The 22,268-nt window shown below is 47.6% G+C and overlaps 2 protein-coding genes and 1 long non-coding RNA gene across 11 annotated transcripts in view; 1 reads left to right on the forward strand and 2 right to left on the reverse strand.

Annotated features, from left to right (window-relative positions):
• fhit (fragile histidine triad diadenosine triphosphatase) overlaps positions 1-16,604 on the reverse strand; it is a 30,425-nt gene extending 13,821 nt beyond the window's left edge. For 3 of the 5 annotated variants that reach the window (XM_088389747.1, XM_088389749.1, XM_088389746.1), the window contains exons 1-2: positions 16,472-16,604; positions 8,444-8,569 (exon numbers count right to left, since the gene is read on the reverse strand). In XM_088389747.1, the coding sequence (XP_088245873.1) occupies positions 8,444-8,569; positions 16,472-16,526 (181 nt within the window). In that variant the 5' untranslated portion in view covers positions 16,527-16,604. Of the gene's footprint in view, positions 1-8,443; positions 8,570-14,973; positions 15,072-15,843; positions 16,003-16,471 lie in introns of those variants that run through there. The other 2 variants (XM_088389751.1, XM_088389750.1) reach the window with 2 other exon arrangements.
• LOC148391422 (uncharacterized) lies at positions 798-8,434 on the reverse strand. The gene is made up of 3 exons (XR_015861311.1): positions 7,501-8,434; positions 1,897-5,663; positions 798-1,771 (listed from the first exon to the last, which is right to left on the reverse strand). It is a non-coding gene; the product is annotated as an uncharacterized LOC148391422 (long non-coding RNA).
• The window catches only part of LOC148391423 (receptor-type tyrosine-protein phosphatase gamma-like), a 71,324-nt gene continuing 64,154 nt past the window's right edge, over positions 15,099-22,268 (forward strand). The window contains exons 1-2 of one of the 5 annotated variants that reach the window (XM_088389737.1): positions 15,099-15,115; positions 15,478-15,566. Coding sequence is in view for 2 of the 5 variants with exons in the window: in XM_088389735.1 (XP_088245861.1) it covers positions 16,679-16,772 (94 nt within the window). In the remaining 3 variants the exon portion in view is untranslated. Of the gene's footprint in view, positions 15,116-15,366; positions 15,567-15,587; positions 15,703-16,172; positions 16,773-22,268 lie in introns of those variants that run through there. The other 4 variants (XM_088389735.1, XM_088389736.1, XM_088389739.1 and 1 more) reach the window with 4 other exon arrangements.

Genomic DNA, 22,268 nt, shown 5'->3' on the forward strand with positions numbered 1-22,268 from the left:
CATGATGAATCAATTGAGCCCTGTGTAAAATCTTTATACCTTCTTTATGACCCTACTAAAAGAGGTTACGGCTCCGGCCAATTTAGTGGACGTTTGCTCATAAACTTAAGTGCCGTGCAAAATGGAACTCGATGAAAGGTCATAAGAACAAAGTAGCTACAGATTACATCCAGGGGAACATGAAAATGGCTTTCGTGGTAAGACACACAAAGCCAAAAAGCTGCAAAGGCAAGCAAGCACGAAATGTCCACATTACAAAAAGTTAGAAATGATTCAACATGCCACGTTCCGATGGATGGATGGACGTTCCCTCTCGCCATTGTCACGTTGCTCATCTTGTGATCGCAGCCATTTGGCTTGCAGGCAGCCGTACCGCTCATCCCAATATACATTTGGAATTTCAATATATTTAAATACCACCCAGTCGGTGATTTGCACAAAGGAAACATCTTGAGAGGAGTCCAATTGACTGCGCTTGGGGCTTTGTGTTATTTTATTATGACAGATATTCAAACATGTCCGAATATATAACATTCAATGACTTGCTAATTGTGGCCGTGGGCTTGCAAGAAAAAAGTCAGCCAAGATGTGTGTGACTTTAAAGACAGAGCTCGGGCAGTGGTTGTAAAGTATCATTTTATCGGGATTTGATGTGTTTGGACGTTGGATTTCCGAACCGTTTATCCTCACGAGCTCCGTGGGCATGCTGACTCCAAGCAAAGCCTTGTGGTGAAATCACAGTTGACTCGCAGACTGCATTGGCTGTGTTCGACACGTAATTCCTCTGGGATAGCAAAGCAACATGGTAGCGGTGCAAGGGGAGGAGGGTTAGTGCTGTTCAACAATGTTGCCACACACACAGCAAGTAAGCAGCTGGCCACCACGCAAGAGATGACGGACGGCCAAGCGCCAGCAGGAACGTGCTGGCAACATGCAGCCCGCTGCTGGTCAATGTAACGCTTGGCTGAGCAGTGTGTGTGTGTGTGCGTGTGTGTGTGCGTGTGTGCGTGTGTGTGTGTGTGTGTGTGTCTGGCACGCTGCATGACACAGATCTGCACCCAAAACAAAAAAACAAAACCATTTCAAATGGCAACAAATACGCTGTAAAAATGGCTCCAATAATTGGCTCGATTTATCGATCTATCCGTTTGGGAAGTGTAGCATTTTAGTATACACACTCCTTGTATTGGAGCTCATTAGATGAGCACAAACAACACCCCCACCCAACAATAGCTAACATTTGTCGGAAGCAACGTTCATGACTATTTACAGGCAGGGCTAAAGCATCGCGCCATGTACTACATAAGAAAGGCAGAAAAACGTAGTACCATCTAGTCTTGGAAAGAGAGGATTAAGGTGCCACAGAAGCGCTCGAATAATATGACAAAGTTCATCCATACGCGCTTTAGCAACATGGCAAGTTCACAAATGAAGCCCTTTTCCCGCTCCAAGCTGCACTTAGATCATCTGCTGTCTTCTCCAGCTGCCAAGTGGATGACAGCTCTCAGTGGACCTATTTTAACAAGAAGGGCCTCGGGGCTCACAGGGAAAAAAAAAGGAGGCATTCCAGCAGATTGCAAGCGGCTCCCGCGGGAGACGCCGGCCGGCCGGCCAGCGGCTTTCGTGTTCCAACAGTGACAAGCGCCGGTGTGCAACTCCAGCTGGACCACGCCATTCCAACAAAGTTACAAGTAAAGCTCAACTCTGGCGTCCGATGGGAAAAGATGGCTGGGAGTTCCATTAGAAAGTTAGTCATCTTGGGAAAAGCTGACTTCAAGAAAAAACGGAGGTAAAAAAGTCCTGTTTTCTCAAGAGTCATGAATTAATTGTGAGAAGGTTTCTGGCCATTACTGATCAAAGGACTGATTTGCACTCACTGAGCTTTGAAGAACTCACCCATCTGCCGCAATGTAGCGCTGCGATGCTAAGTCGAAGTCTGTCCTCACAAGTCACGGCAAAAAATGGTCCAAAATCTGTGCAGTCACTCCAACCTCGAGCCACACACAAGTTAGTCATTTTTGCATTCACCATTTGAATATTTGGCCATTACGTACGTACATATATATTTATATGTCTGTACACACACACACACACACACACACACACACTGTATTTGTTGCGTTGAGAGAGTGTAGACTAGTTGTCCAATCTTCCTTTTGAGTTCATTCCATTTTCACAAGCAACATGCTCATCTGTTCTATTTGACATACATACGTACGATAATGCGAACGAGGTCAGGTCAAAAGGGAGATGGGAGTCGTGCAAAGTCAGTCACCTTTCCCGGTGACTCTGTGACATGCTTGCAAGAGGTGAACAATGTTTAACCCGAAGGTGACGCCTCATTTTCCCTGCGCACGCACAGCTAATTATGAGAGAGGAGGGAGCTTTGCATGCTGGGACCGTCATTCGGTTGGAAATAAAGCTGCCCGCCCGTGCAGCTTGGAGCGTGCACGTCTTCTCCACAAGGTTCTGGCCAATAGGCATCATAGATACGTATCAATAAAAATAAATCCTTGTTTCAATGCTGACAAAGATCATAGGAATGAAATATAACACGACTGACTGGATGCTGGCCAATGTAAGCACTACTCCGCCAATACACTCCATTGATATTGCTTGAACAGTTGTAATTTCTGAGCTATTGGCCAAAACAGGAGAAGCAAACATTGTTGTAAGGAACCGGAGCATTTTCTCAATCTGGACCACATGTTGAATTATTTGGCTCGAAAAACAATGCTCAAGTCAAAGCCTGTGGTGTGTTTACTAATTCAGTGACATTGAGGAATAATGAATGCAATCTATCCTCTGGACAGTTAAGCAGCAGCTTGCGCAAGGAAAATGACAAACTCAAAAGATGTGCAGTTCTCATCCGAACACAAAGTAGGTACGCATCTGCAAGACTCCAGTGTCTGCAGTATCCATCCACGTCAGAAAACTGATTTCAGCAATTGGGAGCGACATGCATTGACAAGTTTCTCACTAAAATGAGCTGAGGGTTGAAACAGTTTCGGAATTGCTGATTGCACATTCAAATCATGAATGTAAAATCCTACACACAGTATGTCATTCAATTAGCTTCGTATGACCAAAAGCACTGCACTTTATTGCATGCTTAGAAAGTACAAATGAAATGAATTCATACAATTAAAATAGTTCAAATATAAATATTCATATAACATCAATGCTGAATATTTAGCCAACTAAAATCATGTTAAACGAGTGCAATTTCATTTCCCAGCTAAACACCCGATTGAAAATGGTGTCCCAGGGTAGAAACGAAGCCCCAAATGTCCAAACTCTCCCTCTCCAAGTGTTGACGAAGAGTTACCCAAGTGAATCTTTTTGTGGTGGTGACACAGGTCTGCGTGCCTGAAAGCTCATTAAGCATCCGCTGTCATCCTCCATCTGTTCCACACTCGCGAGGAGAGAGGGGGAGCAGGCTGTCGTCCTTTTTTCTCCCTATCCTTCATTCTTTCTTTTTTATTCAATCGCTCCTGGATTAATCTGGTTTTCTGACCATGATACAGTCCCGTCCAAAGGCGTTTCGACGGCAAAGTCAATTCCTTTACTTTAGGGGGGGGGGCATGCGTGATTAGTGTTTTAATAATCACTCTCTGATTCTATTCTCCTCACCTGAATTAAGCTCAAAGGTTTGGTGCATGTGCGTTTTCACTTCCAGCGAGTGGCACTCATGACATGAGAGAGAACAATCCATCTTTATTTCTACAGCAATGTCAAGGAGACAGAGAGAGACACTATTCCCTCTCTTTTGTGTCTTCGACGTAGTCATGTAAATAAATATAGCGGGTCAATGACGGGGTTCCAAAAAGAGTTAGTTGTTCTCCTGAGGCTTCTACCGTAGGGACTGACTACTCTGTCAAGTCCAGACCCCCTTTCCTTCCCTGCCTTTCCCTTCTGGGGGCTGCCCCCATACCCCTCTAAACTTTTTAATGAGGCAGTTAGCCAAGAAGCAGTAACCTTTCAGCGACGTTCTCTGACCGAGCCATTTGATGAGAGAGAATATTGATAAAGCTGTCAGGGGGAAAAGCTCTGCTGCCGCTGCCGCTGCCACTGCCGCTGCCACTGCCGCCATGCTGCTATGTGAGTCTTAACAAGCCCCTCCCTGAAGCCGACATTTTTTGGTCACTTATTAGCTTCAGCGGCTTTTAGCGTCTTCTGACCTGGGCATTCAAAAGTACTAATAGCTGAAATGACATGCAAAGCGGAGGTTGCAATTAGTCCTACTTTTTAACGGTAAAATGACACGGCCTGCCTGCCTGCCTGCCTGCCCGCCCGCCCGCCCGCCTGCCTTCGATGCAGCATTCGTCGAATGATTTAGGAATGTGAAAGGTTATATATTTTGCTAACTAGAATTACATATCCAATTAGCAGATCATTATTGTTGTTGAATTTAGCTTTTTATGGTGGAAGTATAATTAAGGTTTATTTGATGGGAGAAAAATCAGGTATACGGCAATGGAAAAGGGGCTTTTATGTTATGTTTACACCAAATGATATTGTATTGACAAAAACCAAAACAAGGATGGAAACTATTCTCTTCTGCATGCTATTACAGTCATTAAAAGCTGGCCAGTTTTGAGGCAACGGGACACTCGAGGGACAAATACGATGACATTTATGTGCCCAATAAAGACAGCGTCATCCGCAGACGACTGGCTGCAACATTAAACAGCTTGGAATGATTTAGACAGATAAGACAAGAATCAATACATTCATGAAGCCTTTGAAAAATCATGCATTTAATAGGGAGGGACTTTATAGAGGTCATGACTGACATGCAAATCACTTCCAAATATATTAGAACATATGATATCAATAGTCTTTTTGACCGTAATAAGAGGGAATTTGAACGTGCTCATGTTAAAGTTAGCGCAGTCTGAAGGTAAAAGGCATCTACTAAATCAATACACTCCGATTCCGATGCAACGGGACTTTTATGTCGTCATTAAACACTTGCATCTCTTCAGAGGCTCGACACTGCTAACACGGACCGAGGCCAACCTGATGAAGCTTCACACCAACAGTGTTAGTGCCTAGTTAATGGGACGTCTCGCTCTTGTTGCTTGTCACGTGTTATTTCAAGAAGCATGCTTAGGTTAGCACTTTTGATTAGCACCGCACTGGCGAAGGAAGGAAGAAGGAAGCAAGGAAGCAAGGAAGGAAGGAAGGAAGCAAGAAAGCAAGGAAGCAAGGAAGGAAGCAAGGAAGCAAGGAAGCAAGGAAGGAAGGAAGGACGGAAAGGCCCATTCAATATTTCAAAGCGGAGCTGGGATTTGAAGATGTCAGAGCAGGCATCCTTCTGCTTTAAAGACAAAAGGACCACAAACATTCAACTCAAAGCCTGTGTCAGGTGGGACACAAATAAAAGAGTCCTGTCCTGCATCAAAATAGCATTCTCTCTCTCCGACACATATCAAGAAGTGAAGGACGGAGCAGGATTACAGATTGAGTGGCTATGAGGTAGAAAAGATCACAGAGAGGAGGTGGATTTAGCTGCCATACTAAGGACACAGATAGGAGATGGAGGGCCTTTTGTGCTTGCTCGCTCGGCAAGATACGAGGATCACCTTTCAAGCCTTCAAAAGCATCATAGCTGCAGCATACCTTTGTTTGCACTTCATTTATTTGTAGATTCTTGTCATCTGTTCAATAAAAGACAATACATAGTTCGTGATAGAGCACTTTCACGACAGCTGTCACTGCTGCAGATAAAATAACAATATCATTTGCAAAAAAATTAAAACAAAACCAGTCCTTTCATATGCCTTGTTGTTTGAAGCGGTTATCGAATTTCAACATTGAAAAAGCTACTACATGCATTAATGCAAAATACTACGTGTGATTTTTCAGAATACGTGTATAGCAGACTACTTATCAGAACTAGACTTTCTGATTGGCTTATGCAAAAACCTGTGATTGGTTTTAACGTCAAATTTGCAGATGGATTATTTATGTATGTCGCTGATCATCACACAATGCTGGAAAAGAGATCGACTCTGCCTATGCTTCCACATCCTAATTCCCATATTCAAATACAGAAATGGAAGTGTGATGTTATTCACCTGTTATTCATTGAAAGACGTTGGTGTAAAAAAAAAAAAAAAATCAGCATTACTTTGGGGAGGGATATGTTGGCGGAGAGCAATGTGAATGACAGAGCTCATCGGCCAATTTCCAAAGTCATTTTCACTTCCCGCGGGCGGGCGGGCGGGATGCATAATGTATGACAGGGTTCATCAACACTAGCTCCAGCTGCGTGCCCTGGAGAGGCCACCTCTGCCCTCTCATCCTTGCACACACTCTACTCTTCTTACTCATTTGAGCATTTGACCGGTTGTTCTGTAAACTAGCCTCACCTCGGCGGCAAACTCGGATCTATTGCACGGGGGAAGCCCGGCGGCATCAATCATGATGTTCCTCTACAGCCGCAAATTATTTGGAGCCTCTCTGTCAATGACTCGCCCATTTATCTTCCTGCAGATCTGCGGCATTTCTCTCTGTTTGTACAAAAGTTGTGAAAGAGTCTAGGACTGGTTTCCCAGGTGGTAGATTCCAAATCCAAACTCCAAAATACAAATTGAATTTTACAGTCCACTACATGGCTCCTACGAACTAACGGTAAGTGAATCGATTATCCTGTCGAGGAATCGTTTAAAGCAAGGGCGTCAAACTCATTTTTGTCACGGGCCGCATCGGAGTCATCGTTTCTTAACAAATCATCCGGTGAGGCAACGACAGGAAAGTCAAAACAGAGAGACAGAGCTAGTGGCGATCACACGTACACAGGCACAGGGGAAGAGAAGCAAAAGGAGAGAAAGTGCCAAAGTGAGCAGTGAAAAGGATCTCATGCGGAGCCCGGAGGACACGTTATGACACACTTTGCGCTGCTTAGTAGAAAGTTCATGAGGAAAATGCAAGTGGAGTTCAATTGAGCGGAAGCTTGGAAGTGGGAGAGTGTGTGTGTGTGTGTGTGTGTGTGTGTGTGTGTGTGTGTGTGTGTGTGTGTGTGTGCGTGCGTATGGACGTACGTATGTACCTACTACATACAATGGAAAGAGGAAAAACGAATATTCAGGAAAGAGGAAAATAAATTGCTTCCTGACGTCGAGGAACATACAAAATATTTTTTTCACGTTGCGACCGATTATCTTTTACGGAGGAGACCCGACCAAGGGGGAGGTCGCCTTTTAAAAAAAGAAAACCCACGGAAGCAGAAACACTTGCACAAAAACAATGTCCACCTAAATCTCAATTTTACGCTGACTCTGGGGTCCAGAATTTTGCGTTAACCCCGAAAGCGTGTTGTATACAAAGTCTGGTTCATTTTCAGGAAGGCAGAAACTCGGAACTCAGAAAGGCCTAAAGTTGTGAGTTGAAAAATGGACAGCAAAGAGACAAACGAGCTACCGCTTCTTTTTCTGTGGAGCCGATTGAAATCAAATGTGCCTGGTGACAGATGTGCATTGCCTTTGAACTCACTACGTATCTTGCTGAATGGCTCCGTGGCACGGAGGAAGTTGACAAGTTCAGCAGCACAGCTGGAGCAGACCGACGGGAGATTTGAATGATGTAGACAACGCAATCCCCACTGAAGCAAACCAGGCAGTATTGCCACTGTCTCAGAGTAGGCCACAAAAGGGAAAGAAGAAACAAATGATTCATGTTGAAACCTGATATTTCCAACGTCCTCACATCTGCTCGCCCGCCGCCTGATTGTCCCATGGCTGGTCTTGGCGGGACCTGCTATTTTGACCATGAAAGAGGCTGTGATGGGTCTGCAGGACCTAGCTGCCTCAAACAAACAATGGCCTGAGGCAACACATGAATGTAAAGTCACCCGAGATGAAGGGGACCCAAAAGGTCCCCTTGCGAGAGCATTTAGTGTTAATGTGTACCATAAGATCACAGAATAATGAGGGGCACCATTTTGCATGTTATAATTGCAACCACTTAGCCAAGCATACTAATCATGCGTACCATGGAAGGAGTGCAGGAAATGTGTGCAAATGCCTCTTGGGGAACACACACGGACGGATGGACGGATACAGTCGAGCTGAAACAATAGTCCGCCACGCATTATTTGCTTTGACGTTGCTTTCTACTTGCAAACGTTTCGACGTACAACCCCGATTGCGACATCACGTGACTCGAGCAGAGCGGGAATCAAAGAGTGAGCCCTTTGGTTACTGGACGACCGCTCGAGCTCATAGCCGCAGATTTGGCGAAAAATCTGAATGAACGAACGAATGAATGAATGAAGCATCACACCGGACGGTCGGTCGGTCGGTATAAAGGCAGTCTTTGTATTCGGACGTTTTCTGCTGTGACTATGAAGAACTTCGATGTGTCATTCGTTTGACCTGCGAGGTTTGGAATCTGTTGTAGCAGGCCTACCTCCCACCTAGCGGGCGTTCAAGGATACGTCCAGGCACCACAGGCTTCCTGTTGACCAGAGCAAAGGACAGTTCCGTCCGCAGGAACACGGCAGAGGCCTTGATAAGGTGTTGTCCAAACTGCAGGCTTGACATGTTGGCACTCCCTGAAAGGCCTGAACAAATGCGGAGACGGCGGGTGGTTGGTTAGTCATCACGCAAAAGCACATGCTTGGAGCTGGAGCACTGCTAGTCTAGTCCTGCCCACTGAGTTGGCTGCCAATGACCAGTGGAACCATTTCATCATGCACAGAAATAGGTAGTACATCGAAATGAACATTGACATTGGGAAAACAATATTTGACGGTTGACCAAGTTCAGATGACATTTGCTTTGCCCATGCTGAGAGTCAGTTACGCTGTCTTGGAACATTCCGAATTGTGCAGTGCGGGAATTCATTGGAGGCCGGCCATTTTGCGCAGCTACCATTAAAAGGGTGCCTCTTAAGTTTGTTCGATGAGATTTATGTGACCTTGAGAGCATTAATGAACATCATTGGTATTCATCCCCGGTGGGGCTTAACTAGATTGATCTCGAGTGCATTCCCTTGGTTTTTGTGCTAAGATCAGTGCCTTTCACCAAGGGCCTTCCAAGGCTACTGAATGGACGGACGGACGCACGGACTTTGAAGTTCGGCTTTCGTTTACAGAGAACTCAGCTCTCTGCTAAGTCTTCCCACATGCACATCACAAAGCTCCTTATCCTCTTGAGTACCGAGTGCCGTCCGTCCGTCCGCCCACTGGGGAGCCCTGGGATGTGCTGTTGGTTCGAGACTGACATCTGCGCAGTTCTTTTCTTTTTTCTCTCTCTCTCTCTCTCTCTCTCTCTTTACAACCTTCATTTGTTCAGGAAAGGCCGATTTGGAGAAAACGGAATGGTTTTCAGAAACCGCCATTTTGACCGCCAATAAGAACGGGTGAATTTTGTTGCTGGACTCCAATTGACATCCTGGATGAAACGACTGTAAAAGAGCTTGGTTGTTCTTAACGATATACGCAAGTGTTGGTGGGCAGGAACAACCTTGCAAAATGATGACAAATTCAACTTTAGAGTAGAAATGAAAACATGTATATTAGCAGTTATAAAGACAAATGGAGCAAGTCAAGGCTGAGTCTTTCAATGACAGAGACCATAGCTCCCATTTTAATGAGCAAATCAATCTCCATTGTCTTTCCAAAATCAGCATATGTACGGAGCAAACGCCTGCCGAGACCAGACACAATGAATGTCACGGTTGCCCTCGGTGTCCTGTGTTCAATGATGGCTTGAAAAAAGAATCTCTTCTGACCAGCCAGATACAGCGCTCAATCCCTTCTGACCACCCATTGCCTTTTGGCACAGTTGAGTGTTGCCGCTGTCTCCTCCCTTGGCATTAAGAAAATGGGCGGGCAAGCAAGCATCCCTCGTGGCACGGAGTATGTCAGACAGAAATAATCTCCGTCCAGTGATAACCTATGGCAATCTCACAGCCCATGGGAAGCAACAGACACAATTTGAAAAGAAAGCAATGGAACAACGACATGGCTGGTGGTGTCGCAGGGATCGTCGAGTTCGAATAAAAAAAAAAAAGATGGCGCTCATCCCCCTAAATTGACTCAAAACGAATGGACACGACAGAGAGAATTAACTCACCAGATAAACACGAAATACAACCACCAACATCTGCCCGACTGCTCTCTCTCTGTTCCATCCCTAAACATACGTAAATGATGGAGGGGGCCACAATTTGGCAGCAACATTTCCTAGCCATGGATGTTTACCATCTAGTGGTGATTAGTAACCAGCTACACACTGGACGCACAATATTCACTGACAATCCAATATATATACATAATATGTGCCCATTGAAAAAAACAACAACTTTTTTTCCCCACAAAAATTTGAGATTGGTGAATGGAGCTACAATCAAAGGTGGATAAAGAGCATCATCACATTGTCAAACCCCACAAATGGAATAAGTCTGTTCCAGAGGACAGCTTTTAGCTATCGGAACACTAAACGTTAGGTGGATGGGAATAGTAAATTAGCCAGCTAATGAGCTTAAAATGTTCCTTTGAATTATGACACCTCTGCCATTAACTTCTCGCTCACGCTGTAACGCTTGGCCAAAAAATGACAGCCATTTTCCCAAGAGAGAATTTCATCCATAAACACATTCACGATGTCTGCCGGAAAAAAGAAAGATCTTTGATTGGTTTACTACAGTGATGATCATTTGTTTTTGCATATTTTATTTAGTCTGCGTAGCCATCCATCCATCCATCCATCTACAATTTGATCATTTCTCCCATTACAGTTTGTTTTTCTGTCATTTCACTCTGGATTTAATGACATATTTGGAAGGGACTCGGAAATGTACATCAGGATTAAGAGAGGCAGAAAATTACCCAGGAGGTGAGATTTTATGCATTACAGAGAGCCCCGATAGCCACTCAGCCACCATTAAGTAAAATGAGGGAACAACAGGGCCACTTCCTGCCTGCCGCTAATGGGAGGGAGGGAGGAACATGGAGTGCATGTGTAGAGATGATGCTTTCAGATGTTCCAGGTTTGGAAATCACTCCAACACTGAATCCATTCGTAATGCACTGCATGTAAGTACATACAATAATACAAACTCCATCCATCCATCTTCTTCCGCTTATCCGGGGTCGGGTCGCGGGGGCAGCAGCTTTAGGAGGGACTCCCAGACTTCCCTCTCCCCAGCCACTTCGTCCAGCTCATCCCGGGGGATCCCAAGGCGTTCCCAGGCCAGCTGAGAGACATAGTCTCTCCAGCGCGTCCTGGGTCGTCCCCGGGGTCTCCTACCGGTGGGACATGCCCGGAACACCTCCCCAGGGAGGCGTCCAGGAGGCATCCTGATAAGATGCCCGAGCCACCTCATCTGGCTCCTCTCAACGTGGAGGAGTAGCGACTCTACTCCGAGTCTCTCCCGGATGACCGAGCTTCTCACCCTATCTCTAAGGGAGAGCCCGGACATCCTGCGGAGAAAACTCATTTCGGCCGCTTGTATCCGAGATCTCGTTCTTTCGGTCACGACCCATAGCTCGTGACCATAGGTGAGGGTAGGAGCGTATATCGACCGGTAAATTGAGAGCTTTGCCTTTTGGCTCAGCTCTCTCTTCACCACAACGGACCGGTACAGGGTCCGCATTACTGCCGACGCTGCACCGATCCGCCTGTCGATCTCACGCTCCATCCTCCCCTCACTCGTGAACAAGACTCCAAGATACTTGAACTCCTCCACTTGGGGCAGGATCTCATCCCCGATCCGGAGAGGGCATTCCACCCTTTTCCGATCGAGGACCATGGACTCGGATTTGGAGGTGCTGACCCTCATCCCGACCGCTTCACACTCGGCTGCGAACCGTTCCAGCGAGAGCTGGAGATCACGGCCTGAAGAAGCCAACAGCACCACGTCATCTGCAAAAAGCAGAGACGCGATGCTGAGGTCCCCAAACCGGACCCCCTCAACGCCTCGGCTGCACCTAAAAATTCTGTCCATAAAAATTATGAACAGAATCGGTGACAAAGGGCAGCCTTGGCGGAGTCCAACCCTCACTGGGAACGAATCCGACTTACTGCCGGAAATGCGGACCAGACTCTGGCATCAGTGATACAGGGACCGAACCGCCCTAATCAGTTGGCTCGGCACCCCGTACTCCCGAAGCACCCTCCACAGAACCTCCCGAGGGACACGGTCGAACGCCTTCTCCAAGTCCACAAAACACATGTGGACTGGTTGGGCGAACTCCCATGCACCCTCGAGGATCCTGCCGAGGGTGTAGAGCTGGTCCACTGTTCCACGGCCAGGACGAAAGCCACACTGCTCCTCCTGAATCCGAGGTTCGACCTCCCGACGGACCCTCCTCTCCAGCACCCCTGAATAGACCTTACCGGGGAGGCTGAGGAGTGTGATTCCCCTGTAATTGGAACACACCCTCCGGTCCCCCTTCTTAAAGAGGGGAACCACCACCCCAGTCTGCCAATCCAGAGGCACTGTCCCCGATGTCCACGCAACGTTGTAGAGGCGTGTCAGCCATGACAGCCCCACAACATCCAGAGCCTTTAAGAACCGGATCTCATCCACCACCGGGGCCTTGCCACCGAGGAGTTTTTTAACTACCTCAGTGACTTCGACCCCAGAGATTGGAGAATCCGCCTCAGAGTCTCCAGGCCCTGCTTCCTCAATGGAAGGCGTGTAGGTGGAATTGAGGAGGTCTTCGAAGTATTCTCCCCACCGACTCACGACGTCCCGAGTCGAGGTCAGCAGCACGCCATCCCCACTGTAAACAGTGTTGACGTTCCACAGCTTCCCCCTCCTGAGACGCCGGATGGTGGACCAGAATTTCCTCGAAGCCATCCGAAAGTCATTCTCCATGGCCTCACCAAACTCCTCCCACGCCCGGGTTTTTGCCTCAGCAACCGCCGAAGCCGCGTTCCGCTTGGCCATCCGGTACCTGTCAGCTGCCTCCGGAGTCCCGCAGGCCAAAACGGCCCGATAGGACTCCTTCTTCAGCTTGACGGCATCCCTTACCGCCGGTGTCCACCAGCGGGTTCGAGGATTGCCGCCACGACAGGCACCAACGACCTTACGGCCACAGCTCCGGTCGGCCGCCTCAACAATGGAGGCGCGGAACATGGTCCACTCAGACTCAATGTCCCCCGCCTCCCCCGGGACGTGGGAAAAGCTCTGCCGGAGGTGGGAGTTGAAGCTCTTCCTGACAGGAGATTCTGCCAGACGTTCCCAGCAGACCCTCACAGAGCGTTTGGGTCTGCCAGGTCGGACCGGCATCTTCCCCCACCATCGGAGCCAACCCACCACCAGGTGGTGATCAGTTGACAGCTCCGCCCCTCTCTTCACCCGAGTGTCCAAAACATGCGGCCGCAAATCCGACGACACGACTACAAAGTCGATCATCGAACTGCGGCCTAGGGTGTCCTGGTGCCAAGTGCACACATGGACACCCTTATGCTTGAACATGGTGTTCATTATTGAAAATCCGTGTCGAGCACCGAAGTCCAACAATAGAACACCGCTCGGGTTCAGATCGGGGGGGCCGTTCTTCCCAATCACGCCCTTCCAGGTCTCACTGTCATTGCCCACGTGAGCATTGAAGTCACCCAGTAGAACGATGGAGTCCCCAGAAGGAGCGCTCTCCAGCACTTCCTCCAGGGACCCCAAGAAGGGTGGGTACTCTGAGCTGCCGTTTGGTGCATAGACACAAACAACAGTCAGGACCCGTCCCCCCACCCGAAGGCGGAGGGAGGCTACCCTCTCGTTCACCGGGGTGAACCCCAATGTGCAGGCGCCCAGCCGGGGGGCAATAAGTATACCCACACCTGCTCGACGCCTCTCATCGTGGGCAACTCCAGAGAGGAAGAGAGTCCAGCCCCTCTCGAGAGGGCTTGTACCGGAACCCAAACTGTGCGTGGAGGCTAGTCCGACTATATCTAGTCGGAATTTTTCTGCCTCGCACACCAGCTCGGGCTCCTTTCCAGCCAGAGAGGTGACATTCCATGTCCCAAGAGCCAGCTTCTGCAGCCGGGGATCAGACCGCCAAGGTCCCTGCCTTTGGCTGCCGCCCAGCTCACATTGCACCCGACCCCTTCGGCCCCTCCCACAGGTGGTGAGCCCATGGGAAGGGGGACCCACGTTTCCATTTCGGGCTATGCCCGGCCGGGCCCCATGGGCGAAGGCCCGGCCACCAGACGCTCGCCTTCGAGCCCCGCCTCCAGGCCTGGCTCCAGAGGGAGGCCCCGGTGACCCGCGTCCGGGCGAGGGAAAACAAAGTCCATTTGTGTTCTTCGTCATAAGGGGCTTGGGTGAGCCGTGCTTTGTCTGACCCCTCACCTAGGACCCGTTTGCCATGGGTGACCCTACCAGGGGCATGGAGCCCCCCACAACATGGCTCCTAGGATCATAAGGGCACGCAAACCCCTCCACCACGATAAGGTGACGACTCACGGAGGGGGAAAGGAAAGGAAAGGAAAGGAAAAAGAAAAGACAAGAAAAAGAAAAGACAAGAAAAAGAAAAGCAACCACAGCAGTGACTGAGCTTTGGCTCCTACATGTCAAAGGTTGGTTATTTTTTATTTTTATTCACTGATTTACCAAGCAAGCCAATTGAGAACACTTTCTCATTTCCAATGGCGACCAGGACGCAAGGTGTGTGAAATGGCTTGCCTAAGGACACAACGGCATATGACAGAGCTGGGATCGAACCGCCAACCCGCCGGTTACTAACCGACCCGCACTACTGCCTGAGCCACAGCCGCCACATTGAATACACAAATCATTTACGTCCTTAAACGCCAAACGTCACACAGACAGTAATGGACATCGCATTTAAAAGATCAGGCGGGCTTGCTTATGTGGGGAAGGAAGCATATTATGCCTGCTCGCTTCCTGTCTGCAGGAAAACACTATTATACAACTGAACCGCAACGAAAAGCACTGCGAAGCGCACGTGAAATGAGCCGTTCCTCCAACTGATTCGGACGTGTGTTTTGGACTTACCGAATCCGGAAAAGACGCCCGCTTACCGTTGCATTGTGGTCTCCGTAGTTTTTATTGTGGGGAATTGCTTTGAAAGGTACATTGAAGGAACTACACGTTCCAGTAGCAACGGTTTTTTGTTTTTTTTTCATTGGACGCCCGTGTAAGTACATGACAATGGCGTGTATCATAATGAAATAGAAAATACAAATAAACAGTGTATGTTCTACCAAATAAAGTAGGGTTTGCAAATGTAAAAGTGGTGTTTTCCATCTATCGTAAGCACGTGATGACAACAGACTAGGATCCAGACACGGACTTAAAACGATGAATTTATATCGTGGCCCCTCGTGACTGAAGCCAGAGGGTAGCCATCTTACGTTGCCACTAAAAAAAATAAAAAAAATAACACACTATTCACTATTGCGAATTGTGCCTTCCAGAAGTCCAATTTACGTTTTGCAGTGGATTTGTCCCGATGGGTTTTGTCTTCATTTCAGTGTTTATGGTTTTGTCATGATGCAGATTACTATTTAGGAGACACCTGGGGATATAGTATCTTAAATTGCCTGGCTGAACGACAAGTGCGTCAAAACATCTCCCATGCAGCAAAGGTAAGTTGCTACAACCACCTTCAAATACAGTACTTGGTAGCAGTGTTGGGCAAATGACTTCCAAAATGCCATCCAGTTGATTTGAATGCAAGACATTTCTGCAGAATTTGTTATTCCAAAGTGACTTGACCGTAAGGTAAGTGCAAATGTTTGTCTGTGTGCCCTGCAATTGGCTGGCAGCCATTTGAGTGTGTCCCAAAGTCAGCTGGGAGAGGCTGCCAATATTTTCCAGAACTCTTTTGATAAAACATCGACTTGGAAACACTTTATGCAGTACCTTTGTGACGAGGCAGCACTTTTTCAATCGCGCAGAAATTGTACTTGAATCTCTCTCTCTATTCAGGGCAAATTGACGCTAGGTGGGGAGTTGGCAGGCAGTCAGTCAGTCAGGCAGGCAGGCAGGCAGTCAGGCAGTCAGTCAGGCAGTCAGGCAGTCAGTCATTCTCCTGTATCAGCTGTCAGTGTCACTCGCTGCTTCTCCAGAATGCTCGCTTCATTTGTGCAGGCGCTAGGATCCAGCGGAATAGTTCGATTCCTGTCTGTCTCCCAGCATCTCTCTCCCCTTCTCCTCACCCCCCTCCCCTCTCCCCTCCCCTCCCCTACTCTCAAGACTATTTTAAAGTCTCCCTGTCATACTTGGCTTAATAGACGTGACTTCCCGGATGGATGTCGAAATTCGCATCCTCGAAAAGCACCAGTGACTTTCTTCTCCGTGGCTGCACGGACGCCTGGCTGCCGAATCTTTGGTGTCCTGCACGCGCTATTTGGAGCGTCGCTGCAGTCTGGTCTGGTCTGGTCTGGTCTCGTCTTGTGCGTGTATCAAATGCCGCGCTGTCGCGCTGTCGCTGACTGCTATGCTCCTGTTTGAAAAGATCGCGGTGATGCTGGGAAAGGAAGACTCTCACCTGGACCTCTCGCATCATTTTCTCGCCCGTCACATCCGCTGAGCGGACGGCGCATCTCCAGGCGCTGCTTTTTACGCAGCGGCCGTGTCGCCGATTTGAGCGGTGGGGGGAAAACTCAACACGTGTGGCTTTTTTTTCTTTTATCTTTTATTTTCTTTTCTTTTTTTTTTTTTTTTTTTTTTGCATGTGGACGTGCACTAATTTGCAATGTGGAGACTACTGCAAATGTGTTACTACTGCTGCTGGATTTTCTCTGGGCTCGTACCCTCCATCGTTTTATTCTGGGCCGAATGCCATCCCGGTAAGTTTCATCCCTGTGCATGTCAACACAGGGCTTCATTTGGTTGGCGGGCGGGCGGGCTTTGTATTTTGTTGTTTTGTTTTTATTTGAAGAACAAAACGGTCAGGCCTTGTGGTGGAGGAAATCGTTCCCCTTTTTGCCTCGGTGCTGGTAACATTCCAATTCCCCAGCTTCTTCGTGCTCCATCAGCACTAGTACAAGGACAGTCAGAAGCTCGGGAGGAAGCCGGCCGGCCGGCCGGCCCCGCACCGCTGTGACTGTGACCTGCCTTGCCAATTGGTGGTACAACTCCAGCGTGTCCTCCTCATACTACCCCAGGTCCCAAGTCGCTCATGATTTCTCGTGTTGTTGTTTGTTTGTTTTGTTCTGAATTCTCTTTACAAACAAATGGTAGGTATTGTATTGTAGGAGTGATCGAGTCCGGTCACACACAAACGCATCAAACCAAAATTGATCAAATGTTCTGTCAGGGTATAAAGTTGATAGATAGATAGATAGATAGATAGATAGATAGATAGATAGATAGATAGATAGATAGATAGATAGATAGATAGATACCTTGAAGATCTGAATGACTCTGAATCAGTTACTTAAATGTCCTTATAAAAAACCGTATTTTAAGCATGTAATCACACTCTACTGAGTATCATGCTTCCGAGTGTTGACGTAGTATGATTTTTGAAGTACCGAATGTTCTTCTAATGGTCGCCGTTATGAAACGGAAATTGGCCCCTGAAAGATTGAAAACATTCCACTTTCCATACGATAACAGATGATCTGACGCTTGTCGAGTCTTGATCCACGCATTTGCTCAAAACCCTGAGGCTGAGGAAAATCTGTCTGTTGTCAGCCAAAGAATGAATTATTGACTCATGAACGTTTGATTACACTCTGGACCCTTGGCAAATCCAAATCTCTGCCTTAAGACTTGCTGTCATGTTAAAATTCATGGTGCCCTGAAGCGCTCCATAGATAGATATGACATGGCTAGTTAGTCCTCCGCTTTTAGCCTACTTGTCATCTTGCCTGGAGTAGCACCTCCAGTGCATATGTTTTGGAGTCGACAGAGATGCCCACGCACAGCTTCTGGTTGACCATTTCCATATTGTTACTATTTGGTGTCACTCGTGCCGCTTTACAGTTGCAGAGCTCTTCCTCCAAATGTTTCTTTTATTTGTCATTTGTGTGGGTGGTAGTGTCGCTGCATTTGTCATTCAGCCAACGTCTGGATGGAGACCAAGATGAATGCGTTGCAATATTAGCAGTATTTATGATGAAATGCATTTTCAGAGCCAATTGTCTTCATATGATCCCATCGTAACAGTCAGTAGTAAATAACTGCGATCTCATTCATTGGCAAATCACCACGCTGAGCTCTTTACGCTATGTGTGAATTGGATGCCTTTCTGTGCAAATAATGAAAGCCAGCAGCCATCCCTTTTGCTTCAAAACAACAACAACATTGGAACGGTTTCATGCAAATTCATATTTTATATTTAGCATGTATCGTAGTATACATTTTTTTCTGCAGTATTTTTTTTCACTTGACTGGGAGAATGCTGATGTCTGCTGATGCTGATGTACGTATCACTTAGTGATCATTTGTGAAGGACAATACATTTGGCTTCAAATGAAATCGAAACGTTTTGCTATCAAATCAAAGCCAAATGAGAAATTGCATGTTTGCTTCCTGCTGTGGTTGGTGACTTTAGGAATGGGCAGTAAGACACAAATACAATGGGACAGCAAACATTGCTCTTGCCCTTTGTTGCTTTCCTCCTTCCCTCCCATCTTTGGCTCTGGCTTTACATATATTTCATTCAGTGCTCTTTGCTGAGCTTGACCACATGCTGCCATTTTATGGGCTGTCGGTGAAAGATGCTCTCTGGCTTCTATTAAATGGCTCGCGCAGAGATGCGCGTTTCTCTCCTGCTCAAGTTCTCTCGGCATCGGGCCGGAACCCCGTATATCGCAATTGAGTAAAGTTGATCGTTTTTCACCAATGCTAAATGGGCTTTTACTCCCGTAGCGCTTTTCTACCATGGAGGTACTCAAAGCGCTTTATCACTGTCTGACCAGTTGAGTGTCTTGTTGAAGGACACGACGACACGGTCTCAAAGGTAGAGGATTGTCCCCGCAAGCTTCGGTCTGGAGAAGACGGGAGAAAAATGCACTCTGCCGGCTGAGCCGTACCACGCAAAAATCCGTCTTCAGGGTTGAAAAAGTACGATTGCGGAACCGGGGACTGATGGGAAAGTTCCAGCGCAAAGCTTGCTTTTTCACTCGATGGACTATGCACCCATTGAAATGAAGTTTTATTCCTTTGCCATCAAAGTGGAAGTTTGCAAAGCCTCCTTTTAAATACGGACCGCAAGTTGCTGGTGACGAAAAGCACATAGAGCACAAACCAAGCTGCACTTGGCATTTCCATCCTTAAGTATTCATCGGCTTGCTAAGAGTGAACAAAAGTCATAGGCTTGCGATCTGCCGTTTGGTGCAGACAGACAGACAGATGCCCATTGAAGTAAGATGTGTCAATCTCAACAAGCACACAAATTCAGTCACTTTGAATAATATCTTGTTGTTTTGATTTGATACCTGCTGAATAATGGAGCAGATAGCTCATGCCTGCCGCCGATTCTTCTGGTGGGAGGATACGACGCCCACAACGGCCGGCTCTGGGCTGCCTGCCTGCCTGCCTGCCTGCAGTGTTTGGAGACTTGCGGTTAAGCGTTTTATTCTCTCTTGCTTTCTCGGGGCAGACTACATTGTTTATGCTTAATAATGCCATACTCTGCTGCAAAGTAACATCCTAACGATTCAAACAACTGCTACTAGAAGACTGCAAGACTTTATCTGCTTAGCCCATTCCCTGCCAATCCAGTTCATCATAATAATCGTCAATGGCACTGAATGAGTTCAAAGTAGCTTGATGGGGGGAATCCTTAGCCTCCACCCCCATGTGGCCAGAATGGCGTACGGTGTATATCTTTGGCCTCTATAATCGTCAATGGCACCGAATGAGTTAAGATACCTGCCCGCCTGCCTGCCTGCCTGCCTGCCTGCCTGCAGACGACATGCCTCTGGTTATCCGCGCAACGGTGGCTTTATAGCCACGCAAACATCTGCTGCTGTTTTGGCCGTGAAAAGTGCTGATCACTACGGCAGGCGTCTGGCGGCTGACACAGGGCATGGCTTTTCCTCTCGTGTCTGTCGGCAGCGTGCCGTGTCAGCGTTGAGGCACGGCACGGCACCCCTGTCATTGCGCCGCGCTTTAGCCCGACACTCAAGAGACGGACGGAGAAAGAAAAGCCAGAAGACAGAAGCGACGGAAAGAAAGAGACGTCGGGCCTTCAATCTGTCACTTTCTGACGTGAAAAAATGAATAGGGCCCGTCGCTCCTGGCGAGGCGAGGCGAGGCGAGAAAAGAAAAGAAAAGAAAAAAAGCAAAACACAACAGACATTGTAATCTCCCAAGTGCCTCAGCTCACGACTCTGCTGGCCCAACATGCATTTGCCTCTCACCATCCATCTCTGTCTCTTTTTGCTCCCTTTCTTGAAACACTCTTCTTCCGTTCACCTCTTCAAATCCAGCCACAAATGAGACAAGGGTGTTGCTTAAGCATTCTAAGCAGGTGTCACCAAGGCTTCTTCTCTCGGAGCTTTTTTTGCTACTACAGCTACAGTCGGAAGGAAGGAAGGAAGGAAGGAAGGAAGGAAGGAAGGAAGGAAGGAAGGAAGGAAGGAAGGAAGGAAGGAAGGAAGGAAGGAAGGAAGGAAGGAAGGAAGGAAGGAAGGAAGGCAAAGCGGTGGGCAGGGGCTGCTGACATTTGGGAGATTGGATATGCTTCACGGCCCTCGCTTGCAAACATTATCATCATTATCATCTCAGTGCTCACCGGGCTATTATCTGGACTCCGCTGTGGCCGGGAAAATTTCCGCGCGACTTTATCGGTGAGCTTCAGGTCTCTTGTAGCCACCCCGCCGGCTTCCCTTAATAGATTGATCAAAAGATAGCGTGTCTTGTTTGTGTCTCCACAAGACGTGACAGTTGCAGGAGTGTCGCCGTCCTTGTATGATCCTGGCTCTACTTTTTATAATGAGGTGCTTACTTGGAGGAGGAGGCAATTGACAAGATCATTGGAAAAAGGAGGGGGGGGGGGGGACTTCTCTTTTTACAACTGATTCAATTGATTCAAACAGGAAATGATGCTGTTGTGTCAACATAGGCAAAGTCAAGACATATAGGTGTGGAAAATAAGAAGGACACTCGTAATGTAGAAAAGGATAAATGAAGAGAAGCCTGAAGCAGTCTTAGTTTGTCTCATTGATCCACGTTTCTGCTCAGCTGAACATGCCAGATTCCAATCACACTTTTTTTTTTTTTTCCCCCTTTGCAGCTCACAAAATCACAGTTCCACGAATGCAGCTTCAAATGCCTCAATGCCTTTTGACCTGTTGAACTCGCACGTGGCATCTGGGGGAAAAAAAAAAAAAAACTTGATATTGAACCTGTCTTTGTGTCTCTGTCTCTATCTCGCGTTTTCTTTTGCTCTCTTTCGCTCTCTTTCGCTCACTGACTCACTGACTGACTCACTGGCTGACTCACTCACTCACTCACTCACTCACTCACTCACTCACTCACTCACTCACTCACTCACTCACTCACTCACTCACTCACTCACTCACTCACTCACTCACTCACTCACTCACTCTTACATTTGGTAGAGTGAGGCTCCTGATCAGGCCTCGAGTATTGACATTTTCCAACACTATTTCCTTTCTTGAGTTGATTTGTTTCCTGTTTTGTGTTTGAGTGAAGCCCCAATTGGGAAAAGCCCCAAAGCCTATGATGTCGAGTCAAGCCTATTTGTGTGTTTTGCTGTGCGCGATGCCTCCGTGTCACCGTTTTGGGGCTGCGGTGTTAAAGCAGGTCAGAGTGACAGGCTGTCGGCGGCCGGCTAGCGTGCGTGCGTGCCGATAAAGACCAAAAAAGCCAGCAGGAGGTGAGCAGAGAAGAAGATGGAACGGAGAAAGAAATGGACACGGTGTGAACAAGCGCATTTGGTCTATCCCCGGCCTCTGCATTGAAAGTCGCGTCAGGTTGTTTTAGCGTCGCTGAGATTCAAATTGACGGTGAGACAGCTGAAGTCTGCCAGGTGTTTTTCGTTTTTCTTTTTTTTCTGGCCACGGGTGCCTTGTCAGGACTTTCCGACACTTTCTGTTCATTTGTCAGACTTGATAGGTGGCCATTCACTCTGGAGCTGTGACAGCTCTCCAATACTCCAGTGAAAGGTGTAGATGGGTGTTGCTGCCATTTCCCAGAACACTTTTTCATCTCGAATGGGGGAATGCACTTCACTCACCTCCCATCGCTCATTCCGGCTGACAGCGACGGAGGCAGCAACATTGAAAAGTAAAAGCAATCTTAGCGCCTCACTTTGCTGGCTGTGAAAATTAGACAATAGCCAGATTTCATTGCACCCTTTTTTTTTC

The sequence above is a fragment of the Syngnathus floridae genome, chromosome 11, assembly GCF_059516105.1.
Source record: "Syngnathus floridae isolate MCC-2025c chromosome 11, RoL_Sflo_1.0, whole genome shotgun sequence".
Lineage (NCBI taxonomy): Eukaryota > Metazoa > Chordata > Actinopteri > Syngnathiformes > Syngnathidae > Syngnathus > Syngnathus floridae.